The 22111-nt window shown below is 48.7% G+C and overlaps 11 protein-coding genes across 11 annotated transcripts; 4 read left to right on the top strand and 7 right to left on the bottom strand.

The window, feature by feature from the left end:
• Positions 1 to 109: 109 nt before the first annotated feature.
• On the bottom strand, positions 110 to 1359 carry BO86DRAFT_387382 (thioredoxin domain-containing protein). The gene has a single exon (XM_025671574.1). The coding sequence runs from the start codon at positions 1248 to 1250 to the stop codon at positions 534 to 536; it is 717 nt and encodes a 238-aa protein (XP_025529821.1). The 5' UTR covers positions 1251 to 1359; the 3' UTR covers positions 110 to 533.
• A 517-nt stretch (positions 1360 to 1876) lies between these two features.
• On the top strand, positions 1877 to 3250 carry gmtA (GDP-mannose transporter; the record flags this gene model as incomplete). The annotated part of the gene is made up of 4 exons (XM_025675024.1): positions 1877 to 2122; positions 2220 to 2307; positions 2374 to 2745; positions 2808 to 3250. 4 exons carry the CDS (start codon positions 1877 to 1879, stop codon positions 3248 to 3250), a joined length of 1149 nt encoding a protein of 382 aa, XP_025529822.1.
• An 839-nt stretch (positions 3251 to 4089) lies between these two features.
• On the top strand, positions 4090 to 5480 carry BO86DRAFT_387384 (25S rRNA (uracil2634-N3)-methyltransferase). The gene has a single exon (XM_025671575.1). It carries the CDS (start codon positions 4203 to 4205, stop codon positions 5463 to 5465), a length of 1263 nt encoding a protein of 420 aa, XP_025529823.1. The 5' UTR covers positions 4090 to 4202; the 3' UTR covers positions 5466 to 5480.
• BO86DRAFT_387385 (FYV10 family protein) lies at positions 5462 to 7172 on the bottom strand. Its single transcript, XM_025671576.1, has 4 exons — positions 6947 to 7172; positions 6342 to 6881; positions 6080 to 6274; positions 5462 to 6023 (listed from the first exon to the last, which is right to left on the bottom strand). The coding sequence occupies exons 1-4, from the start codon at positions 6998 to 7000 to the stop codon at positions 5592 to 5594; spliced, it is 1221 nt and encodes a 406-aa protein (XP_025529824.1). The 5' UTR covers positions 7001 to 7172; the 3' UTR covers positions 5462 to 5591.
• Positions 7173 to 7283: 111 nt separating this feature from the next.
• Positions 7284 to 9313, bottom strand: cbf5 (pseudouridine synthase CBF5). Its single transcript, XM_025677071.1, has 5 exons — positions 9079 to 9313; positions 8857 to 9013; positions 8163 to 8794; positions 7883 to 8109; positions 7284 to 7826 (listed from the first exon to the last, which is right to left on the bottom strand). Exons 1-5 carry the CDS (start codon positions 9188 to 9190, stop codon positions 7509 to 7511), a joined length of 1446 nt encoding a protein of 481 aa, XP_025529825.1. The 5' UTR covers positions 9191 to 9313; the 3' UTR covers positions 7284 to 7508.
• Positions 9314 to 9491: 178 nt separating this feature from the next.
• Positions 9492 to 11405, bottom strand: BO86DRAFT_387387 (centromere/microtubule-binding protein Cbf5; the record flags this gene model as incomplete). Its single annotated transcript, XM_025671577.1, has 5 exons — positions 11044 to 11405; positions 10806 to 10984; positions 10658 to 10755; positions 10197 to 10239; positions 9492 to 10144 (listed from the first exon to the last, which is right to left on the bottom strand). Coding segments are annotated over exons 1-5 (767 nt in total), but the record flags the coding sequence as incomplete, so codon positions are not given.
• Positions 11406 to 12593: 1188 nt separating this feature from the next.
• BO86DRAFT_308025 (uncharacterized protein) lies at positions 12594 to 13718 on the bottom strand (the record flags this gene model as incomplete). The annotated part of the gene is made up of 2 exons (XM_025667755.1): positions 12594 to 12973; positions 13040 to 13718. The coding sequence occupies 2 exons, from the start codon at positions 13716 to 13718 to the stop codon at positions 12594 to 12596; spliced, it is 1059 nt and encodes a 352-aa protein (XP_025529827.1).
• A 211-nt stretch (positions 13719 to 13929) lies between these two features.
• On the top strand, positions 13930 to 15222 carry BO86DRAFT_387388 (prephenate dehydratase PHA2). Its single transcript, XM_025671578.1, has 3 exons — positions 13930 to 14007; positions 14073 to 14969; positions 15026 to 15222. The coding sequence occupies exons 1-2, from the start codon at positions 13951 to 13953 to the stop codon at positions 14967 to 14969; spliced, it is 954 nt and encodes a 317-aa protein (XP_025529828.1). The 5' UTR covers positions 13930 to 13950; the 3' UTR covers positions 15026 to 15222.
• Positions 15223 to 15601: 379 nt separating this feature from the next.
• BO86DRAFT_377458 (translation termination factor eRF1) lies at positions 15602 to 17092 on the bottom strand (the record flags this gene model as incomplete). Its single annotated transcript, XM_025670587.1, has 3 exons — positions 15602 to 16798; positions 16861 to 16910; positions 16972 to 17092. 3 exons carry the CDS (start codon positions 17090 to 17092, stop codon positions 15602 to 15604), a joined length of 1368 nt encoding a protein of 455 aa, XP_025529829.1.
• Positions 17093 to 18543: 1451 nt separating this feature from the next.
• Positions 18544 to 21023, top strand: BO86DRAFT_22792 (putative transporter). Its single transcript, XM_025666971.1, has 6 exons — positions 18544 to 18954; positions 19020 to 19960; positions 20015 to 20143; positions 20199 to 20296; positions 20373 to 20539; positions 20613 to 21023. Exons 1-6 carry the CDS (start codon positions 18803 to 18805, stop codon positions 20992 to 20994), a joined length of 1869 nt encoding a protein of 622 aa, XP_025529830.1. The 5' UTR covers positions 18544 to 18802; the 3' UTR covers positions 20995 to 21023.
• On the bottom strand, positions 20803 to 22084 carry BO86DRAFT_22831 (25S rRNA (adenine2142-N1)-methyltransferase). Its single transcript, XM_025666977.1, has 2 exons — positions 22065 to 22084; positions 20803 to 22006 (listed from the first exon to the last, which is right to left on the bottom strand). Exon 2 carries the CDS (start codon positions 21913 to 21915, stop codon positions 21052 to 21054), a length of 864 nt encoding a protein of 287 aa, XP_025529831.1. The 5' UTR covers positions 21916 to 22006; positions 22065 to 22084; the 3' UTR covers positions 20803 to 21051.
• Positions 22085 to 22111: the final 27 nt, after the last annotated feature.

Genomic DNA, 22111 nt, shown 5'->3' on the forward strand with positions numbered 1-22111 from the left:
CAGTCAGTTTTTTGATCAGTCCCTCGGCTCCCGGCTATAAGACTCAAGGAAGTGTTCAATGGTAAACCTGCCAAGATTCGGATCGCCTGCAGGGACCATCCGTCCCATCGTGATGAAGCTTGCACAAATCTCTAAGGTAGGTGGCTAAAACCTTTTTTCGACACGAACTTTGCACCAATCACACGTGGCTCATTTGATTCAACGTTTCGAGCCACCAAATGAAAGCACTTTTTGCTTATAGCAGCGACAACCATAGACGAGCTGACCATCATTTGATTGATCACGCGAAAATAAAAGGCCCTATGGCTTAGTGCGTGACGCAGAAACTTGCGGCTGTTCACCATATGCTCACAGACATAGGCGTCCCAACACCACAGTGCATGGTTGGGTATACTCAAATCTGGTAACCATGCAAGGGCCCATTGCTTACATCATGATGCTATCTGGGGTGGGAAAGGCTTCTTTCGTTCAACTCATAGTTATCATGCGTTGATCGTTACGCCCAGGCCCTATATTTGTAGGCGAATTCAACGCTAATCCCAATCATCATCATCATCCTCCTCGCCACCAGCAAGGCGGCGTTGATGTACGTTACCGGTCCGGATGGCCCGTTGCCTTCCATACCCTCGCCGACTGTTGCCGTTGTCGCTGTCTTCATCAGATTGGTCTGAGGTGTCACCCGTGGCCTTTATTTTCTCTTGGGTGAGAATTCCCTTCCAGAGCAGCCGTTTCTCTAGCGTTGCCGTGCTGAAGGCGTCTGTCCCATCGCGCCCACCTGATCCAAGGCCCTCGAATCCCACCACACGTTCGACCGCTACCCCATCCTTGAAACCGATGACACAGGGAAGGACACGAATCTTGAGCTTTTCTACAACAAACGGGGTGTCCCGCACGTCAACCCGCGCAAAGCGTACTTCGTGGTGCTGAGAAGCCAGCGCCCGGATGTGCTCGTCCATGGTGGTGCAACGCGCGAAATCTGGGTGTGCGAAGTGAATGACACATCGGTGGGTTTGTGTTGTGAAATCCAGAAGTATTTGATCGGTTCTTAGGATAGGATAGAGGCTATCCTCAACGATTGTTCCAATAGGAGCAGCGGTGCGGCGGGCCGCATCGTTCTGGGCGGCGGTAAACTCAGCGTTGAGCTGTTCGATTCGATGCGCGCGGTACGATGAATCGTCTTCGTTCTCCAAAGCTTCAAGAAGGGCATCGTCGTCGGATTCATCCCGGTCTCTGGTAAGATGTTGGGCCATGGAGATGAGCGTTTTGAGGGAATGTTGGCGAATCTGCGTATGTGATTGGTATCCTTTGTGGAATCGGAATAGGAGGGAAAGGCGAAAGATGACTGGAATGCCGTGGAAGTGTTCAGCGGAGAGATGAAGATTGTCTGTGTTTGTCTGTGTATTGTCTGTGTGGAGTACTGTACCGTATATGTATTTGAAGTATAACCATATTGTATAGTTTTTGTATTACAGTACCAATTAAGATTGCCGCATCCGGAACCAGAGATCGGCCTCTGCCACCTGCACTGCAGCCAGCCAGCCAGCCAAGAGTTCTGCTGGAACAACACTTTATCAAATTCCTTCCATCTTCCCACCACCAACTAGTTACCACTCTTATTTCCCCCCCCTCCACCCCTTTCCCTTCTCTTTCTTATCATTACTTTTGCGCCTGCTCTTACTCCTCCGTTTGGAACCATTTTCCTTAGGGACTTGCCTGTATCTTTGGTCTCAAGGTTGTTATAAGGACTTTTTGTTCCTTGAAACAACTCCTCTCGACACGTTGTCGCTCACTCCGCCAACTGCGACTATCTGAATCCCACCTGAGCATCCTCTCCCTATTGCGCTCTCGCCAATCCCCACCGTCTCAAGTCAAGAAAATGGCCGAAGGAAAGAGGACAGACGACTATACAATTGAGATGGACAAATTGGATCAAGGCAACAAGGGCTTCGAGGCGCCGGCGCCGGCGCCTCAGCCAAGGAGCGCCCCATCCAGCTCTCTGCAAAACAATCCAATCCTGCCAGTATTAGCTTACTGTGGATCGTCCATCCTGATGACAGTGATGAATAAATACGTCCTCTCCGGCACGGACTTCAATCTTAATTTCTTCCTCCTTTGTATCCAGGTACGTCGATGCAGCATTGAGCACCCGAGACTCAAAATCGCGCGTAGCGGCGTGTACGAAGAAGATGCTGACCGCAGTTGCATTTCTATGTCTCCAGTCCGTCGTTTGTATCGTCGCAATTCAGACGTGTAAAGCCTGTGGTATAATCACTTACCGTGACTTTAGTGCGGACGAGGCCAGGAAGTGTATGTAGTTCCAAAGGCAGTCCTACCCGCTGAAACAGATGCTGACTGGATCTCGATCATACTTAGGGTTCCCAATTACCCTATTGTTGATTGGCATGATTTACACGGGCTCTAAGGCGCTCCAGTTCCTTTCGATCCCAGTATACACCATTTTCAAAAATTTGACCATCATCCTTATCGCCTATGGTGAAGTCCTGTGGTTCGGTGGCTCTGTCACCGGGCTTACGCTGTTTTCCTTCGGTCTGATGGTTCTGAGCTCCATCATTGCTGCGTGGGCAGACATCAAACACGCTGTCGAAAGCAGCTCCGACGCGACCGCTAAGGTTTCGACACTGAATGCCGGCTACATCTGGATGTTGTTCAACTGCCTCTGCACTTCGTCCTACGTACTGGGCATGCGCAAACGGATCAAGCTCACGAACTTCAAAGACTTCGATAGTAAGTTGTTTCCCCTCCGATCATGGTCGCGCATCTGCCCTGTTTCTGACGTACCTTTCCAGCCATGTTCTATAACAACCTTCTCTCCATTCCTGTGTTGATCGTACTTTCCGGCTTGCTAGAGGATTGGTCATCTACGAACGTCAACCGCAATTTCCCCCCTGTCGACCGTAACAGTATCATCTTCGCTATGATCCTCTCGGGCTTGTCTTCGGTCTTCATTTCATACACATCCGCATGGTGCGTTCGTGTGACCTCCTCCACGACGTACTCCATGGTCGGCGCTCTCAACAAGCTGCCCATTGCGGTTTCTGGATTGATATTCTTCGATGCACCAGTCACCTTTCCCAGTGTTTCAGCTATTGTCGTGGGTTTCGTCAGTGGTATTGTCTATGCCATTGCCAAAATCAAGCAAAATGCCAAGCCCAAAACGGGCGTTTTGCCCACCGCTAATCCTCCCGTGAGCGCCAGCAGTCAGAGCATGAGAGATTCATTGCGGTCCTAAATAGAGTTACGCTTGTTAGCACAAACGGTCTGCTCTAGGATGGAATTGCCAAGCTGATTACCGAGAACGGTGCTCTGCTTGTGTAGTACTTCCACGGTGCAGCGTGCACAAACCACTAGACTGAGTGAAACAAGGAAATCGTGCTAGTTCAGTAGGTCCAAGAGGCCCTCAATGCTCATTTTTGCGTTTTACATCTTCAAGGCACCTTCTCGTCTTGACTCGGTCACTTCGAGCTCATTTCTATGCTGCATAAGTTCCTCCCCTTCGACTTTGGTCAGCATCGCCAGCATTTACATTGTCACCTTAAGATGCGTAGGGGGTGTGGCATCATTTTTTTTTTCAACAGTGTGCGGTGTCTCCATTTCTTCCCGAATTTCGTCCTCCATTCGCGTGGGGCATGGCTGAAAGCGTGTCTTCTGATTTAAGACTGGTTGATACCACGAAGTCACCATGGGAGCGAAGGCAGCATGGAGGGGTAAGGAAAGATGAATGAACCAATGTGTCTTAGTGTCTTGAGTCTGTATATATGAAAGTCGGATATCGCATTTTAATAAAGTCATAGATACTGGTAAATTTTCTGTTTCATACTTGGTATAGAATGTATCTTTTGAGGAAAAAGGCAGTCTTAGTCTTCATGCTCTTCTCTGCTTCAGTTAGTTACTTCTCAGTCAAACTTACGCGGTGGTGGCTATACCAAAAAATACACGATTGGTAACAGTGCGGCTTAACATTTTCACAGAGAGTGTGAGAACAAGAAACAAACAGAAACAGGCCATAAAATACCTAACCTCCTCATAGTCAACCACCTCCCGACTTGACCAATTGCTCTGCTTTACATTCAGTGGCTAGCTCTTTCTTTCTCTCTGCCCCCCTCGCCTTCTCTTTCGTTTTTCTTTTCTTTTTTTTTTTTCTTTTCCACTTTTTTTCTCTTTTCTAGTGGTTTGGATCATCAATGGGTAAAGCCAAGAAGGGCCGCCCTCACAAAGGCTCCGGTGTTGCTGCGGGGGCAGCAGTCCATCTGCCCAAAAAGCACCGGAAAATGCACATGTTTTCTCGACTATCCACCACCACCACGACTCTCGGTCCCCCCGCCGCCATTAAGCATGAAGGGAAGGATTCGAAGACTAAAACAGGAGTGGTCACCTCGCAACCCTCAAAACAGCATCGGCGACCCATCGTGCCCTTTGGAAAGCAAGATCGCATATTGTTGGTCGGGGAAGGTGACTTTTCCTTTGCCCGCTCCCTGATCCGTCAGTATCGCTGCAAGAATGTCCTGGCTACTTGCTATGACTCCAAGGAGACTCTTCAGCGCAAATACCCCCAGGTGGAGCTCACCATCCGTGACATTCTGGCGACATTCAGCAGCCCAGAAAGCTCAAAAGCAAGCTCAAGTGAAGACAAGAACCCATCGCTAGGTCCAAAACGTCAGCTTCCCAAGGTCCTGTTCTCCGTCGATGCTCGGAAACTGGGTCTCCCTGCGGGTGGCGGCAAGGACGTTCGCAACGGCTGGTCTAGTCGAGAGCGGCGGCGTCCGGCATGGCAACAAGCGAGAAATGTAGCTCTCGCTTCCGCCCCGGATGGTGGGCAATGGGATATCATCTCCTTCAATTTTCCCCATGTTGGCGGTCTCTCCACCGATGTAAATCGACAGGTTCGTGCCAACCAAGAACTCTTGGTAGCTTTCTTCAAGGCCTGCATCCCATTATTATCGCTCAGTCAAGGGCCGGTGGAGGACGATGAAAGTTATGAGTGGGAGGACTATGAAGGTTCAGATTTGGAGACCAGCCAGGATGATGACGACGATGTCGCCGAAATCGATAAGCCATTACGTTCAATAACGGCCGCCGGCCAGGCTGAAGGCCAGCATACGTCTGGTCCGGGTCGAATTCTGGTGACCATATTCGAGGGGGAACCCTATACCCTTTGGAACATCAAGGATCTTGCGCGGCATGCTGGCCTGCGAGTGGTCACGAGTTTCAAGTTCCCGTGGGCTTGCTATCAAGACTATTCGCATGCACGGACACTGGGCGAGATCGAGGGAAAATGTGGAGGCAGAGGCGGATGGCGAGGTGAGGATAGGGATGCAAGAACATATGTATTCGAGCTTAGGCGAGATGACCAACCAGTGCCTGGGAAGAATGCACTATCAACCAAAGCTAATCATGGCACGAGGAAGAAACGAACGAGAGAAGCTTCTGATAGTGACAGTGATTAAGAACACAACTAAATCCCATTACTAAACCTAGATATGTATATGAATAAATTAAGTCGAGAAGACCACACGGAAATGTCAGGAAGAGCTTCGATCATCTGAAGAACCCGGCATCGAGCATCGATATCTTCACATAATGTATACTTTCTTCATTTCACTTTTATCATAAATTTCGCCGGTGGTTGGGTCTTTGACCTTTCCGGAGTCAACACAACCGACATTCTTGCTCAACTCTATCAGCCGCTGCTGGCCATAAATTCTGCCGTTGGGTAGAACTATCGGATCGCTTTCGACGTAGCTCTTCGTATGGTGAGCATAAGGCATATTGCGGGCAAGTTCGTTGAGCTCGGTAGAGCAAATGGGGCAGACGGATGTTGTGGTAGAGAGAGAATTGGAACTTGAAGAGGTGTAGGCTGAGTGACACGAGGGCGTCTTTAAAGCTGATAACCCTGCTGATAGTGCGATATGAAGCAGAGGGCGGGATGATAGTGACAATAGCTCATGGTGAGTGCGAATGAATAGCTCGGAAAGACGGTTCCATCTCTCAAGAGAGTATAAAGACTTCGCGTTTGTTAGCTGAGCGACCGTGTTTCGCTGATAACGAGCTCTTTCTTTACCTTGTAAGGTTCAGCTTTGGTATCTTGTGGGAAAGCAAGTAGTCCTGCGGCCCTGTGTATGTCGGCGGATTGCGTCTCTATATACGGGGCGAGATACTTCTTAGCATGCATCATTGCGTCAACATATTTTTTCCTGTCCCCACTCCTGATCAATTCAATGTATTGTTGCAATCGGAGTTCAAATTCAAGATTGTACTGTGATTTGATGTTAACCCTTCGAGCCATACGAGCGCAAGAGTGAAACCGAAACATTTCCACAAACCTGGCTCTTCTTCAATGCCGCCTTGTTTTCACCACACCATTGGAGAGCATCCTTTGTCTCACCATGACGCAGGCTATCAGCAATACGTTGACACTGCACAAACACGTTAAGGTCCACTAGACCCTCAATTCCCTTCTCATGAGCTAGCTGACGTGCACTTTCCAAATATCCAGAGCGCAGCATATGATCGACAATGAGCCTATTCAACCTGACTCGTGACCACTGGTCGTACTTGACGTCTGCCAAACTCGGAATTTGCTGAAGACTTTCAAGGTGCTGGATGCGTTTCCTGGACTGTTCATGGATGCTTTTCTCTTCTTGGTGCAGATTCTCCATTTTACGCTTCATTCCTTGCATCCGGGATATCATAGCATCGAGGGCAGCGATGGCTTGGTCGGGCGCTCGGGAATTCGACATGGAGGCATTAGCAGCCTCTTTGAGTCCGGGAAGGACAAGTTCCCTCTCCCGTTCAACGAGCCGTTGAAAAGACTTGAAGTTTCGACGTGCAAGTTCATGGGGAAGACGAAGGAGCGATTGATCCTGTGACATAGTAAAAGTGTTAAATCTAAGACGGCGCGGGCGGGTTGTAGACGACTGTCAGGTACCAAGAGCAAATGATTCTCCGCATTGAGTCGGGTTGAGGTAAGCTCCGCCGCCATGACGTCGCAGAGGTCGCACCAGAGACAGAGGAAGTTTTTGCTACTTCAGACTCGTGTGATAGAACCTGGCTAGTTTTTGGTCCCCGAGAAGAAGAAGTAGAAGGGGAGAGGAGGAGGAGGAGGAGGAAGAGGAGGAGGAGTAGAAAATCAAAGGGGGTCGAAGACAATAGGAGTGAGTGGTAGAGAAAGTCCTCAAAGAGGGGTGGCCGTGGGGAAAGGCGGAGAGGTGACACCGCCCAAGTCACGATACCCTTACGCAAAACAAAGTCGGCATAACTAAGATGAAGTTCTTCAATGAAATGCTATAACTGAAAGAAAATCCCAGGACATATAACTAAGACAAATAAACATGTATTTGATGATTGGTAACCTTTTCAAACCCAGGACTCCGATACAAAGAAACAAGTATGTTACAGGATTCCTGCCCAGGCGAGGCTCCGAACAGAAGGGAATTCTCATCCGGAACACTTTTGCTCCCAAGTCAGGCCCATGTAAGTCCCGGAGGTTACTAGTCACTGTCATCACTCTCTTCCTTCGACTTGGACTTTCTCCGCTCCTTCTTCTCCTTCTTCTCCTTCTTCTTGCGCTTACGTTCGGCGCGTTCCTCAGCAGTCTCACCCTCATGCCGTTTGCGCTTCTTCTCTTCGTCATTGTCTTCATCAACCTCCATCTTTGTCTGAGGCGATGATGGCTCTTCGGTAGGAGCCGCATTCTCATTTGTGGCGGACTCGATAGCAGGCTGAGTGGCGGTTTCTTCGGGGGCACTATAGTCTTTATAGTCGCTCTTCCACTTGGCGGGGGTAGCCTCGTTGGTACGACCGTATTTCTACATGCCAAGTCAGAACAGTCAAGAGATTAGTGAACTGGGGCTCGTAGACTTACGTCCAGCTTTCCAGCTGACTTGAGCTTCTTCTTTTCCAGAGCCACAGGTCCCAGACCCCATCTGCGAGGGTAAAGGTCCCGCTCCATGATGCACCGCTTGACCTTGGCCACGACACCGTGGTCGCAAGTAGACAACTCAACAGTAGACATCTGAGCAATACCGATAGCGATAGCCTCACCCTTGGTGGTCATGAGTACCACCTCTTCGTTGACGTCGATACCGGCCTCTTTGCGGACATTAGCCAATACTTCACTCGTAATTGCGTTAGGCTCCACTTACCAAAGCGAAGGAGACCAGGAATCATGAGCTTGGCGCCATAGCAGACAGCATTGACGGCACTGTCTTTGACAACGATACGCTTGTATGTCGTGAGAAGAGTCTCTAGAGGTCTGATAACCCTGCGCAGATAAGACTCATCGCGCTGGTTGTCATACATCCACTGCGCGTCCAAGACATCGTGCAAAGTCACCATACCGCTGTTCTCATCCATGGCACCACTGCGCACACGTCGTAGCTCCTGCATGTGTGCCCCGACTCCAAGAAGGAGACCGAGGTGGACACAAAGGGTCCGGATGTATGTTCCAGCCTCACAGCTGACCCAAAAGACACCGAGGTGTCTATCATTGTCGAACTCATAAAGCTTGCTCTCATGGATTGTTCGAATGCGGAGTTGACGCTTGACAGCAGAGATCAAAGGCGGGCGCTGGAAAAGTGCGCCAGTCAACGTCTCGAGTGCCCTCTTGAACTGGGCCTCGCCGCCAGGGATTTTATCGTGAAGGCGAATTACACAGACATATTCCTTTCCTGCACCTTGCTGAGACTTAACCAAGCGAGTGGCACGGTCAATACAGACGATCAGGCAACCGGTGACCTTAGGATCGAGAGTTCCGCTGTGGCCAGTTTTCTCCGCTCTTTGTAATAAGAAGTCTTAGTATCTTGGAATCGGCTAGCCATGCAAAGCGAGTAGTAATACCTTAAGATCCGCTTCATCCAAGCAACAACCTCGTGACTAGAAGGATTGGAAGGCTTGTCGAGGTTGATGACACCGGAATTGATGTACGACTTTAGGTCACGCTTGAGAGGAGAGCAGCCCGCGGGGATCGGGGTGAAGTGACCGGTTCTGACAAGAACTGACATGACAAAATCAGCACGGGCTACATAGGACTGGATATTCACAAGATCGAAGTGAACGTACGCTTGTCATAATTCTTCAGTAGAAGCGGCCACTCCGAGGTATCGATGTTGGAGGCACTAGCCTCTGGCTTAATCGTGTAGTCCATCTCGTCCTTAGCCACTGTAACCGCCATTGTGAACAGTCTGGCCTGAAGAGTATTGAGATAGCTAAGTAAGTGCGCGCGTTGAGAAGATGGCGCAGGAAAAATTGCACTTCCCGAGCTAAGGTTTTGCTCTGGCACTAGCGAGGAAGAAAGTCTGGGAAATTTTAGAAGTGCGGCAAAAGCTGGAGCGACCAATACCTTTAGCGCAGAAATTTCGCCCTCCGGCTCGATGTCCCGTGACCTAGACTTTCCTTCATGATATAATATGAAGAGGACCGTAGATGGAGTTTCTTTGATATTGAAAATTAATATTAACCTTGATACGTTTAGAGGATAATTTTATCACTGTACAGTACGCTCCCTACTGCTAATCCTCATTTGTCGCTTGGCCGCCAAACCTGCTTGACGAGTGCGTTTTTCTCTCTTTAGGACTCGCAGCCGCAGTATCTGCGAACTTTGTGAACGGCGGCTTTTATTTGAGGCTGCTCTTAACTCCTGCTGCTAGCATACCCTTGCTACATATTCCCTTCTGTGCTCCTCCTTCCACCAACGTAGATATGACCTCGTCTCAGTTACCTCCAAGTCGTCTGCCCGGACCTCTTCGATTCCATGGCCCCTGGAACGCGGAAGTCCAGCTTCCAGAAGCGGCGGCTTGGGTTTGATCCGCTGACCGAAAGGCAGTACCATAGGTACGGTTATCGCCACGGGGCCTGAGATCGGAAAAGAATCCTCTGATGAATGCCGGTGTGACAAGGTAATTTTGTCCACCTCCGAATGCCGGATAGATACGCGTAAGGAAATCATACAGATGCGCAGCGACTATGCCCATACCATCGCTTAGAACGGCTGGCCATCCAATAGTGACCAAGGTGAATGCAAGCATCGCCCAAGGCAGAAATTCCACAGGTATCTGGACCACAAAGAATGTCGCCTTTCTACCACGATTTTCCTGGGAAAAGGTATAGACGAAGGCCATGATCAGAGCTAGAAGTATGATCAGTAGATACACGCATGCTCGGTGCTACAACGGGCTCACCAGAGGTAAAAGTTACACTTCCCAACAAACAGCCTGCAGTGAGCTAGGGCTTGTTAGTACAGGAGGATAATTGGGGAGGCTACATGAAGCGGAACGAGGGAATGAAATCTGGTAGACAAAAATTGAATAAGGTATATTGCGGAATGTAGGGCACCATAACCACCAGCGTAAACCATTGCATCACGCTAGCTATCTCACTGGTCGTCCCACTATACCTGCAACAAATATAGCCCTGAAAGGATCGATGAGGTAGGCACTATACGGATGCAGGAGTGATCTTCCTCGTTTCCAGGAACCGCTTCAGCTAGAATGCGCTGGGCGGGCAGATATGCGAGGTTTGGTTTTGTTTTGTGGGGGGTGAAGATTGGGTAAGGGCAGAGTGGTTTGAAAGGTCCAGAAAATCCAGAGGGCAACAAGTGGACAAGCCATCTTAACAAAAGTGACTGACGCCCTTGACTTACCATTATGACCAAGGCTACAAAGATCGTATACACGAAGAAGTCACCTGGACCGGACAACCTAGGCGATCCAGTTTCCAAGGAGCTGCCGTAAGTGTACACTACCGGCACGTTAGTACGCCTTTGAATCCAATCCAAGATGGCACCGTACTGAAGTAAACATCCAGGAATAGGGAAAGGCGTGGTCGCGTGACCATAAATGGGGTGAAGAGTCTCCAAATCTCTGGGGGAAATTTGAATACAAGGCGGGACTCGAACAGGCAATAATAGCCATTCAATAATCCACCATATATCAAAGCAGACTGTGCAAAGGTAAGTGCAGAGAGAGTCCTGATTGCACTGTTAGTCCCTATCCAGGAAAGTATAAAGCAGTTTCAATTGGGACATACCTAATGACAGGGGGTGCAGACCAAAATTGATCCATAATGTAGTCAGTTAATCAGTGATTAGACAGCCGCAGATATTTCTGTGTGTTTTGTGAGGCGCTAGTTTCGACATTCACATGAGAATGTCTTTTGTTTGATACTGCACCAACGCTTAGGTAGGGAAGAAAGAAGGCCGCAAGTAGGTTCAGAAGGGGGTTCTTATAGGTAGCTCAAATGAAGAGGAAAGTATTGTGTGGAACTTGTTAGCTTCGGCTCGGTGAGTAATTTTCCGTTCCGGTAAACGAGATCAGCAGCCTGTAGCGGAGGGCGGCAGAACAGCCTCAAAAAGCAGGCGGCAAGATTGTAGGCTGTACGGTACAAATCCCATTGCCTACACATGGAAGAGAAAAGAGAAGAAAGAGAAAAGATATAAGTTACAATATATTGTTATTAACACCAACAGCCTGCTCCATTTGCTTTGATTAGAAACCACTAATAGCTACATCAGGTAACATGTTGCGCACGGGATCATTTTAGGTTTTTTTCCCCCTTTAGTGGCCACTGGACAAAAAATGTTGTTATTAGGATCTCTTCTTAGGATGTCTTCTTTTATCTTGTTCTTAGGGATAACAATGTCCGTACAAGATTAGGTAATATTCACAGTTATGGATGTATTTTTGTACAGAGACAAACCCATATGCCTTATTGAAAAGTGTTTAAAGCCGGTGGTTTAGGAAAAGCAGCCAGTGTCAATACTATTACTCTTATGTAACATGTTGGAGTATTGTGTTACTTGTAACTATATGACGCTACGTAGTAAGTTACTGTGTTTTAACATGTATAATAGTTAAACTAGCAGGTAGCCCGACGTCAGGTCAGAGATAACACCAAGTGCACAATTAAGGCTGCCTGGAAGTTCGACCAGAGCATGTCGTATTTTCATTGCCAGGTCCAGTACCAATGAAGAGATTCCTCAAGGCCCAGCATAAAATTATTAGGATATATATCCGAGGTTGCCACTGATTACGCTTCGAATAGTTACAAGGGGCGCTTTATAGTGATGTAATCCCCGCGTTGGCAGCGTTGTCCTGGTCTCAATGCATGCTAAGGCCCAGAAATTGTCTTTGATATGTATAAAGAACACATTTAACCGTCATTTCCCTCGAGACATTGAAGAGGAGCCCTGATGAAGGTATATACTCATAGATCCCAAATGTTCCGCTACACTTCACCCCGGGCACGATCACCGGCTTCAATCCATGAATCCGATTATGAAAGTCCCGACAGAAACAGGTTCTCTGAATATCTAGTTGAGGGAGGGCCACTTCGAAGTTGGTGGTGATACCTGAAGCCAAAAAAAGATTGGATACTAGCCAAATAAAACCAGACCTGATCTTCGACATCTGACGGTCGACCGAGAGCAACCAGGAATTGCCTCAGTAAGCCTGCTATGTTCAGATTTAAAGCCAGCCTATCCAGCTTCTGCCTCAAGATACATTAGTTACTTCATGAATGACTGGACAAGCAATGATAAGGTGAGACAGCCAGAGCAGGTGAAGATGGTACCGCACCAGCTACAAAGGACCGCCTTGAACAGTGCCCCGTACAGCAAGTCCTCCGTCTCTGTCCTCAATCCACACGTCCCAGACGTCATGCCTCCCTGCCTTGGGTTTGCCACAAATAGTTAGTTCCTCTCCAACAAAAAGAGGAGCAAGATTCTTGTAATTTATTTCCCTGATCGCGAAACCCAGGTCACACATATGAACCTGTGCGACTGAGAGAAGTAACATTAATGTCAATGGCCCATGAACAAGCAAATCCTTGTAGCCCTCTGTATCCCGGGTGTACGCCTGATCGAGATGTATCGAGTGGGCGTTGAAAGTGAGCGCCGAGAAACGAAAAAGCAGTGCTCGAGTTGGTGTCAGGGAATGGCGAAAGTGAGAACCTGTAGGGGCTTCGGGCCACGAGAAACACTGTCAGCAAGGGCAAGGCATTGGCACATTTTCGGTTCCTCGCGCACATTTAATGGTTCTAGGGGCTTTTTTGAAATTGGCTCTATCATCGGTAAGCTGCTCTGGCGTCTTATCACGCATGAAGATCAAATGCCTATGCTCAATTATGGAAGAATGGCCTAGGTCAGCCTCCTCCACCTTCCAGATTCGATCGCGAATCTGGCTAGGATTTTCTTCCTCGCGAACTGTGCCAATTCGCCTTTCTATCCTGACGATCACTTTCTCCTCACCGGTTTGACCTCTCACAAGTACATCCCGAATTGTTTCGATGCAAACAGCCCGACAGCCATCGAGGAGTAAACTTCCCGTGGCCGCGAACCGGACACTACCGCCAGCCCATAATCGCCTAGTAAAAGGATATCCTGGAGAATGCAGGAAGTCCGTGCCATCCGGCAATAGCTGGGACAAAGAGACCTGGGGAGGGAAATAGACAAGATGATGGCCGGGAGGCAGGCGGGGTGGGCTTCTAGTAGAAGGGAAAGCCTCCGATGGTGCGCCTGACGGGGGAAGGAGATCGACCAACGTCCGATTCAGGAGGAAAGATTGCTGAGGGTAAATATAATCAAACGTGAGGGGCAATGGATGCGCAATCATTTTCCGATGCAGACGCTCGCTCAATAAGGAGTGCTGTCGACAAGTTGCTGGGGGCGGTCCTTGCTTTCCGAAGCGGAGAAGGTGCCTCCTCATCGAGGGCGACACCAGGCCCTGCATGCGTGGGTAGATTGGAGAGGAAACGGGAGAAAAATGTTTTTGAGAGGGCGGAGGGCTCGTCGATCTAATGGATAGTCAAGTCGAGCTCAGTCAGTTTCGGAGTTTACTAACTTGGACATGTTATGTCAGCCGCCGCTGCAGAAGTCCAGCGCTGCTTGGCAGAAGGTCCCGAATCATAAGTACAACTCAAAGCACAGCAATCGGAGCAATGGAGCAGCCTATCAGAGTCACGTTCCTGGGCCCTATAGCCTCCTTCTCCCATCAGGTCAGAAGCACCAGCTATCACCCCACTCCCCATCCAAGTGCTATTCTAAGTATCGGAGTCTTTAGGCTGCTGTTGAGACCTTTGGATCCTCGGCCGATCTGCTACCCTGCGTGTCGTTCGCCGATGCTTTTGCCGCGGTGCAGGAAGAGAAAGCAGACTTTGCCATCATCCCCTGCGAAAACTCTACTAATGGATCTGTCGTTCAGACGCTAGACCTTCTAGCAGATCCCAATGGTCTTTATGGCAATGTGAAAGTGTGCGGGGAGCATTATTTGACCATTCATCACTGTCTGTTGACTCGCAAAGGTGACTTTCTTCCAGACCAGCAGGACTACAAGTCCATCAGCAGACTGTACACCCATCCGCAGGCTTGGGGTCAGTGCGATGTCTTTCTTGAGAAGAATCTTAAAGGTGTCGAACGACAGGATGTGTCGTCCACTTCTAAAGGGGCGGAAATTGTCTCGAAAGAGAGAAGTGAGCGGACTGCTGCGATAGCGAGTCGCTTTGCCGCAGAACATCATGGTCTCGATATTCTTGCAGAAAATATCGAGGATAATGCGAACAACACCACGCGCTTTCTGGTCCTTGTGAATGCACAGGCCGATCGCCCGGCTGCTGTGGATTTCAATCATATCAAAGCCTCTGTGACGTCTGGTGGAACGGCGCAGAAGAAGACATTGATTTCATTTATGGTACCCCAGGACCGCGCAGGCGCTTTGGCAGATGCTCTCCTGATATTCAAGACCCACGGCATGAACTTGACAAGCATCAATTCACGACCTAGCCAGGTCAAGGCATGGAAGTATATGTTCCTGGTTGAAGGTCACTTGACCCCTACCAGTCTGAACGCAGACGCAGTCTCAGGAATTCTACATGGACTGAAACATGTCACCGAATACTGCCGATACCTGGGCACCTGGACAGACCAGCTTGTACCAAGCTTCGAAGATGAAGCAGTATAGGTAAGATATTGAGGTTTGTCTTTCCAAGTCGGCCCAGCTTAGTAACACCTTTGCAGTATGCTTATACTCATGGAGACCTTATTTTGCAATGATATTTGTCCAGCCGAATCACATCTACACGTGTTTGCAGGACGTGCCTGGCAGGTAGGACAATAGCTTGATTCCTAGGTTTGTGGAGAATGCAGGGTTCACGAGATAGTAGAGTGAAAGAAAGTAGAATATAAGTATAAATGAGAGCAACTCCGATACATGGAAAGCAACAGTCTAAACGCACAAGCCCATCAGTTATAAGCTCGGCAGTCATCGGTGAGCATCGCCAGAGGCGATAGGACAGCCTATCATTGTTTTCCAGTGGTCAGGTCTGGCGGCATCGAACACTGCCCGAATAACATGGGTTATCATAATGCGGAGCTTGGATGGCCCTGCTGGAGATCGAATTATTAAAGACTATTTATGTTTAAAAGATGACGAAACATACCTATGGGCAGCTTCAAGATACTTGCACAGGCAATGTCATGGTAACTAAAGCCATGGGGTTGCCGTGGGAGCCGCCTTCACGAATCACGGGGCGAGCCGTCAGAAGATCAGGTTTGAGAGCTTCTGGGCGTGCATCCTCGCTCTCTGCGAGGCTGCTAAACCGTCAATCTGTAGTGGGAAGGCATTAGTAACGTGAACCGAGTAACAGGTGTAGTACACAAACCGTCGTAAAATTCATCCTCATCTTCGAAATCAGCAAGTTGTTCGAAGTTGACCTTGTATCGAAGCATCGCGCCGATTCCACCGAAACCCTTCACGAATTGATTTCCTTCGGTTGATTTATCGGAGACGAACTCGAGCGCTGCGCCGAAGTCCTTGTAGTTTTCCGCGAGCCATTCAAGGAATGAAGTTTGCTCACTGACTTCCATCTCAGTTCCGGTCTCCTTATCAATGAACATCTCACGATTGGCTTCCTGGGCCTTGGAGGTATGGATAACAACGTCCGAGCCGCTAGAGCTTTTGAGGACCCATCGAGTAATATCGAGATTCTCATACACAATAAGGGTTTCCGCTGCGCCAAGTTCCAAGGCTTTAAGAGTGTCATCGATACCATAGCAGACCTTCCCGGTGTCTTGACTGATCTCCTCGAAGTACTTTCCAATAAGCTTCTTTTCCTGGACAAATTTGACGTTGCTCAAAGTCTCAGCGGCAAGTTCAATAGCCTGGTTGAAGCCGTTCTCACCACCGTAAGAAACGTCCACAACCTTGATGACCTTGGCTTGTAATCGCTGGTCGAACATATCAGATTGATTCAGATCGTTCTTGAAGTCAGCCGAACCAGCCAAGATCAAGCCAGCGACATTGACCTTGTCGTTGGTGATATAGTTCTGCACGGCCAACTCGGCGATCTTGCGCACATAGTTATGACGCTTCTCCTCACGAAGACGAGCGAAACGCAAGGCTGACTGACCACCACGGCCGTGCTTCTTTGGCAGATCGACGCTCAGCTTCTGGAGGATTTCTCGAGTATTGCCGCTGAGTGTGCCAAAAAGCGCGCCATTTCCATCCATGACAATGAAACCGAACTTCTGATCCGATTCCAACAGCTCACTGAGCGCTTCCGTATGAAACTTGTTGTCACAGAGATAAAGCGAAGTATTGATTGGTTTGAAAGGCTCAAAGTCAATGTTGATTTTGCGCTCTTTGCCCTCAGATGTGATGATTTCACCGCAGTAGACGACCAAGCCATTGGGGGGAACTTTGTTGTACAGCTTAAGACGCTGCTGAGTGGACGTAATGGCGGAAAGGACAGAAAGTCGATTGACGCGGGATTTGATGTTTGAAGCAGTGCCCTGCAAAACGTACCGCATTAGCACTACACCATATCTAGTGACCTATGAAGTTTTCCTCTCACAAATTCTTCGGCCAACATCTTCGCGGCTCTAGATATCTGATCCTTCGGGGCTGCGAGCAGCTTGGAGTTAGTGTGGGAACCACGGTCAAGTATCCAAAATGGAGGACATACGAATAATCAGAGAGATCATCGAGGTTCCATTCCCTCGGGCCATCTCCAGGCGCTTGATGAGCTTCTTGACCTTCCATATCTCAATATTCTTCTCCGCTTCGTTCGGCTGAGCCGCACTCATGTTGGCGAGGCGACAGTAGTACACGACCAGGAAAAGGTTGAGGCAAGGCTGGCAAATGCTGATTGTACTATCAGCGAAGATGATCGCGGCAATAAGACAGGGACAGAATCAATAAAGTGTAGAAAAAGGAGGTTGCGAGAACCCAAATCCCGGGGGTGTGAGGTTTCAGCGGCCGGCGAAAGGATGGGAGGGGTGGAAAAGCGCATACGTACCTCTAGAGCTGGTCTATGTGCCTTCCGAGTCCAGCGGGGTGTTAAGCAAATTTCATCAGGCACCGTGGAGGGGGCGGGAATGGATTGAAATGGGTCGGCAAGTCGCCTGTTGGCGATGACATAAGCGTCTATTTCCCACACGTGAGGAGTAGTGTAGTTATGAGTAGGTATATAGTTACATGCATGCATGTATGTACAGTATATGTACTGTACGTATTGAACACAACAGTACAGTAGCTTCAAACTTATAGTCAGGCTCGACATGGTAGGCACTGCATTGTACTTCGCCCTTCATATTGCGACAAGGACAATTTCTTGCAATTTGAACCTAACTGAGAGAGTGTTGATACCTCATGCTAACCTCTGGAGCTTGTGAATTAGCAGAAATTTGAGGAATGTCTAGAGAGGGGTGACGTAGAACTTACAGTACAGTACAGTACAGTACAGTGCACAAACTTAGTGGGGCACAGCCAGCATAGTAGAAATAGGTGCAAGGCCTAGGTATCTACTCTGTATGTTCATGTTCTGTCCACCATGTACTGGATTTGCATGGATTGGGGCGAAAGCGTTCAAAAACACACACAAAAAAAAAACAAAACAAAACAAAACAAAGACCATGCAGTAGTAGTAGTGGTAGTTTAAGTGGCAGCAGCAGTAGTCCCTCCACTGGGCCAAAGAAGTTGGGGTGTCTGAATGATAAATTGAACCGGGACAAGTCGATTCCATGGGAGAGGCCCCGAGGGACCAGGTACTGTACCTCATTACTCAATTGGAATCTTAGAAAAGTACGGATACGGAGCAAGGACAAGAATATCCATTACCTGCGGTGTGCAAGTCGCGCTCTCTTTCGGTCACACTAACTAGTCAACTCATGACTCTGTGGGCTTACGTATTAGTAGCCACCAGCTTCAAACGATCAATATTATTGATAAGGCACTCTGGACTAAACGGACTAGCATTGCTGTTATCATCATGGTAGTCGGTGTCCATCCAATCCACTCTCCACTTCCGTCACCCAAGCCCCGGTAGGAGCTCTCTAATCAATGAGTATTTCTCATTCATTTGACTTCCCATTTCCTTGCTTGAGCGACAGGTTCTAGCATGATGCTTATCAGTCGTAGACTGCGTCGCTTTCGATATGAGTTTCAACCATTGTGCATATAAAAGGGTCACGACCCTGGCTTGTGTACACAGACTCTAGAATGGTCTCTCACCTTCCTTGTTCTTGTCTTGATAATTAGTCGGCCCCGACTAAGTCACTCCACCCAAAACAAGACGTCTGTGGGCACTGCTTCCGTTCTACTTTTCCTTCTCTCTCTCTTTCTCTTTGGCTTGTCACTTCGATATCGTTGTTCGCCGCCCTTCTTCCCGATTGGACGGCCATCAACATTCTATTACGCCTCCTTCACGCTTCAATTCGGCAATTGCTGTTACAGCGAACTGATATCACCTTGCTGACTAGCACGAGAAACCAAGTTGATTCGCATACAAGGATAAAATGTCACAACCCGCTTTGTTGGATGACGATGAGGTCGGAGATTCGAGCCACCATTGGCCTACTGCTCATGGCAGGCCAATCTCAACGTCACCGTTCCAGACCGATAGCTTCAGCAGCTCTCCGGAAGATGAGGATTTTATACCCAGGTCAAGGTAAAAAACCTATGAGTCCCACTTCCTATGGTGGCCAACAACAGCCTCTAAAATGAGCAACCCAGATCGGCCTCCTTCTCCGCGCGTTTTCGGCAAGCCGGCGGAGTCAATAGCATTGACAACTTCGCACGGTCGTGGCAGCGAGCCGCATGCTTCCCAGAAGTTCTACCTCGTCGCCCCTCCTTCGTGACAGCTGACGCAGACGAAGAATGGGATACTATAAGATCAAGTCTTCCCAGGTCGTACGATCAGCGCGACCTTGAGGTGATATCTACACAGCCTTTATTGAGCTCGGATGGGGGTGCGGAAAATCGCAGTACTGCTACACAGGTCTATTCGGGGTTTCCGAGCACGAGTCCAGACAGATGTGAGCCTTTGCTTGGGACATCCTACGGTACAATTTCTTCGCGAATCAGTCAAACAGCGCGAAGGAATGCAGCCCAACTTCACAGGGAACAACAAAGTCGCGGTGATACCGCAGTGGAACCTGAAGGGGCGTCACTACTTGTCAAGCAAGTCCAACACAACGATGGTACACGCGAATGTGTGGTTGTTGGGCAATCTACTGTTCCGCAAACTATCTTCAATTCCGTAAACGTATTAATCGGCATCGGTCTTTTAAGCCTACCGTTGGCAATGAAACAAGCGGGTTGGCTTATAGGCCTGACGTTCTTACTTTTCGCAGCAATGACCACAGCATATACAGCGAAAATCCTGGCTAAGTGCCTGGATGTTGACCGAAGTCTTGTCACTTACGCTGATCTAGCATTTATCAGTTTTGGGTATCATGCGCGCTTAGTCACGAGTCTATTGTTCTGCTTGGAGCTCATAGGTGCTTGCGTTGCCCTTGTTGTACTCTTTGCAGATAGCCTGCAAGCTCTGGTACCAGGCCTCAGCATTCTCCATTGGAAGTTTATATGTGGGCTCATGCTCATCCCTCTAAACTTCTTACCATTGCGGCTTCTCAGTGTGACAAGTATTCTTGGCATTCTGTCTTGCACATCTAGTACGTCTACTACCTTGATAGGCTTATGACATATCATACTGATCTCACGAGCAGTTGTCTTGATCATATGCATCGATGGGCTGCTGAAAGCAACAGCGCCAGGTTCCCTGCTCCAACCAGCCCGGACTTCACTACTGCCGGATAACTGGGCAACCCTTCCTCTCAGCTTTGGCCTTATAATGTGTAAGTCTGATGTTGAGGATTCAGAAAATTCATGGGAGCAACTAACGGTTCATAGCACCGTGGGGCGGCCATGGTGTGTTTCCGAACATCTACCGGGATATGAGACATCCGCAGAAGTACGGCAAGAGTCTCGTGGTGACGTACTCCTTTACGGTAAGCTAACGATGATTGAAAAGCAGGGGAGAATAGTGAAAGCTCTTCTGGAACTAACAACGATGTTTCCTTGCAGTATTCCCTCGATTGTGCAATGGCCATTGTAGGCTGGCTTATGTTTGGTGACACAGTCCGGGATGAGATTACTGCCAACATTTTGTTGACAAATGAATTCCCACGTGCCTTATCTATCTGCATGATAGTATTTATCGCGACGATTCCAATTACTAAGGTACCCTTGAAGTAAGTGTTGAGCATATCTACCTTACTCCTCTCGCGCCTCTCAGAAGGGGTTCTTTCGATTGACGCGCTGCAGCTGCCGGCCTCTCGTGGCTACCATCGAGGTTCTATGTGGACTTGTTCCGCGTCCTGAAGGACAATCAATCCAGCATGGAGCGATGAAATCTGTGTTGCGCGAAGCTTCGAAAGCCGCGATACGCATAGCGGTGATCGTCCTTATTGTTTGCATGGCAGTTGTCTTTCCGTCATTCGACAGAATTATGGCGCTAATGGGATCGGCTCTGTGCTTCACAATATGCATTATACTGCCGCTGGCATTTCACTTGAAGATATTCGGCAAAGAGATTAGCCCACGAGAGCGACTACTGAACTGGTCTTTGCTAGTTATTTCTTCGATACTAGCACTCATTGGAACCGCCTGGTCCTTTATACCGCAGGAAACCATTTCTGCACTGTGAGGATCCGAATACTGAATGCCTCATTCTTCTCCGTTAATGCCTTACACCACGTATGTGTCATTTGATTATGATAGCGAAATTGTTCCTGACCTTGCCAGGATTCAGCATTTCCTTGGCGAAAGTCCTGGGATTGGAATCACCAGTATATTCCCAGAGTTGGTAGATGAGTTTATGAGTTTTCTTGCTGTTTGACAGGATAAACCCCATGCTTGACATTATATCGTACAGCCGGGCTTCCGTGAGGTAGCGAGAATTATAGACGCAGGCGGCTGGCAAAACGAGAAACAAGCAAGAGCATGCATCTTGCGAAAGACCGGATGGTGGCGATTTGGCCAGGAAAGATGTGCAGCGCTTCAACATTTCACCTCTGACGAGGGCATCCGGTACATAATTGAGCACTAGAGAGAGACTGATAACATGAAATTGCTCGCCCACGTGTTCTGGAAGAGGCCTTTCCATGAAATCTTGCTTCAAAATGCCTGCCTCCTGTGAATTGAGATCGATCCTGGTGACTTCGAGCGATTGATTCAAGGAACAGGCGTTTTTCGTGCTGAGCGCTCCAACTTCGAGCACACGATATTTGTAAAGTTTGCCTTTCTGTGACTGTAATCGGGGGGCTAGCCAGTCAACCAAAAGTTTGCTGGAATCACCACCGCGAGTGGATGACTGGCCCAGCTTGCTCGCAAGTTGGTAGCTTTCCAAACCACCGTTTTCTTTGATCTGGGCATCGATTTTAGCCACTGAGGCTGCATCGCCGGTCTGCGAAGCCTGCGTTCGTGCTTTGAGTAGTCTGTGATGTGAGCGAATGAGGTTTCGAGTCGCTTTTGATGAGAGGCTTGCGTGGCCTGGCTTGATTGTTGGTGGGCGAGTTCGAGAAAGAAGAGTCGGCCTTTTGAGCCTTTGTCTTTTTGAGTTTATCATGTCGGCAGGTCGGCTGGGTGCTTCTTTTTTTTTATGTTTTTTTTTTTTTTTCACTTCGAATCCCACAGCAAGATACAAGCGAACGCGATGCCTACGTAGGAGAACTTGACCACTTAACGCCGGGGCTTGAGTCGAAGCATGATACGTACCTAGTAGAATTAAACCGAGCCGGAACGAGTCGGCCAGACCAGTAAAC

This window comes from Aspergillus japonicus, assembly GCF_003184785.1.
Source record: "Aspergillus japonicus CBS 114.51 unplaced genomic scaffold BO86scaffold_11, whole genome shotgun sequence".
NCBI classification, from domain to species: Eukaryota; Fungi; Ascomycota; class Eurotiomycetes; order Eurotiales; family Aspergillaceae; genus Aspergillus; species Aspergillus japonicus.

Coding starts and splice junctions, on each gene's coding strand:
- BO86DRAFT_387382 (XM_025671574.1), bottom strand. CDS start 1,250: ATGGCCCAACATCTTACCAGAGACCGGGATGAATCCGACGACGATGCC.
- BO86DRAFT_387384 (XM_025671575.1), top strand. CDS start 4,203: ATGGGTAAAGCCAAGAAGGGCCGCCCTCACAAAGGCTCCGGTGTTGCT.
- BO86DRAFT_387385 (XM_025671576.1), bottom strand. CDS start 7,000: ATGGCGGCGGAGCTTACCTCAACCCGACTCAATGCGGAGAATCATTTG. Junction 6,275..6,341: donor CGGCATTGAAGAAGAGCCAG/GTTTGTGGAAAT, acceptor ATCAAATCACAG/TACAATCTTGAATTTGAACT. Junction 6,024..6,079: donor CCAAAGCTGAACCTTACAAG/GTAAAGAAAGAG, acceptor ACAAACGCGAAG/TCTTTATACTCTCTTGAGAG.
- cbf5 (XM_025677071.1), bottom strand. CDS start 9,190: ATGGCGGTTACAGTGGCTAAGGACGAGATGGACTACACGATTAAGCCA. Junction 8,110..8,162: donor TCCTGGTCTCCTTCGCTTTG/GTAAGTGGAGCC, acceptor ATGTCCGCAAAG/AGGCCGGTATCGACGTCAAC. Junction 7,827..7,882: donor AGTCAGCTGGAAAGCTGGAC/GTAAGTCTACGA, acceptor CTTGGCATGTAG/AAATACGGTCGTACCAACGA.
- BO86DRAFT_387388 (XM_025671578.1), top strand. CDS start 13,951: ATGGAGCAGCCTATCAGAGTCACGTTCCTGGGCCCTATAGCCTCCTTC. Junction 14,008..14,072: donor TAGCCTCCTTCTCCCATCAG/GTCAGAAGCACC, acceptor CGGAGTCTTTAG/GCTGCTGTTGAGACCTTTGG.
- BO86DRAFT_22792 (XM_025666971.1), top strand. CDS start 18,803: ATGTCACAACCCGCTTTGTTGGATGACGATGAGGTCGGAGATTCGAGC. Junction 18,955..19,019: donor GATTTTATACCCAGGTCAAG/GTAAAAAACCTA, acceptor TGAGCAACCCAG/ATCGGCCTCCTTCTCCGCGC. Junction 20,144..20,198: donor CAGCTTTGGCCTTATAATGT/GTAAGTCTGATG, acceptor AACGGTTCATAG/CACCGTGGGGCGGCCATGGT.
- BO86DRAFT_22831 (XM_025666977.1), bottom strand. CDS start 21,915: ATGATAAACTCAAAAAGACAAAGGCTCAAAAGGCCGACTCTTCTTTCT.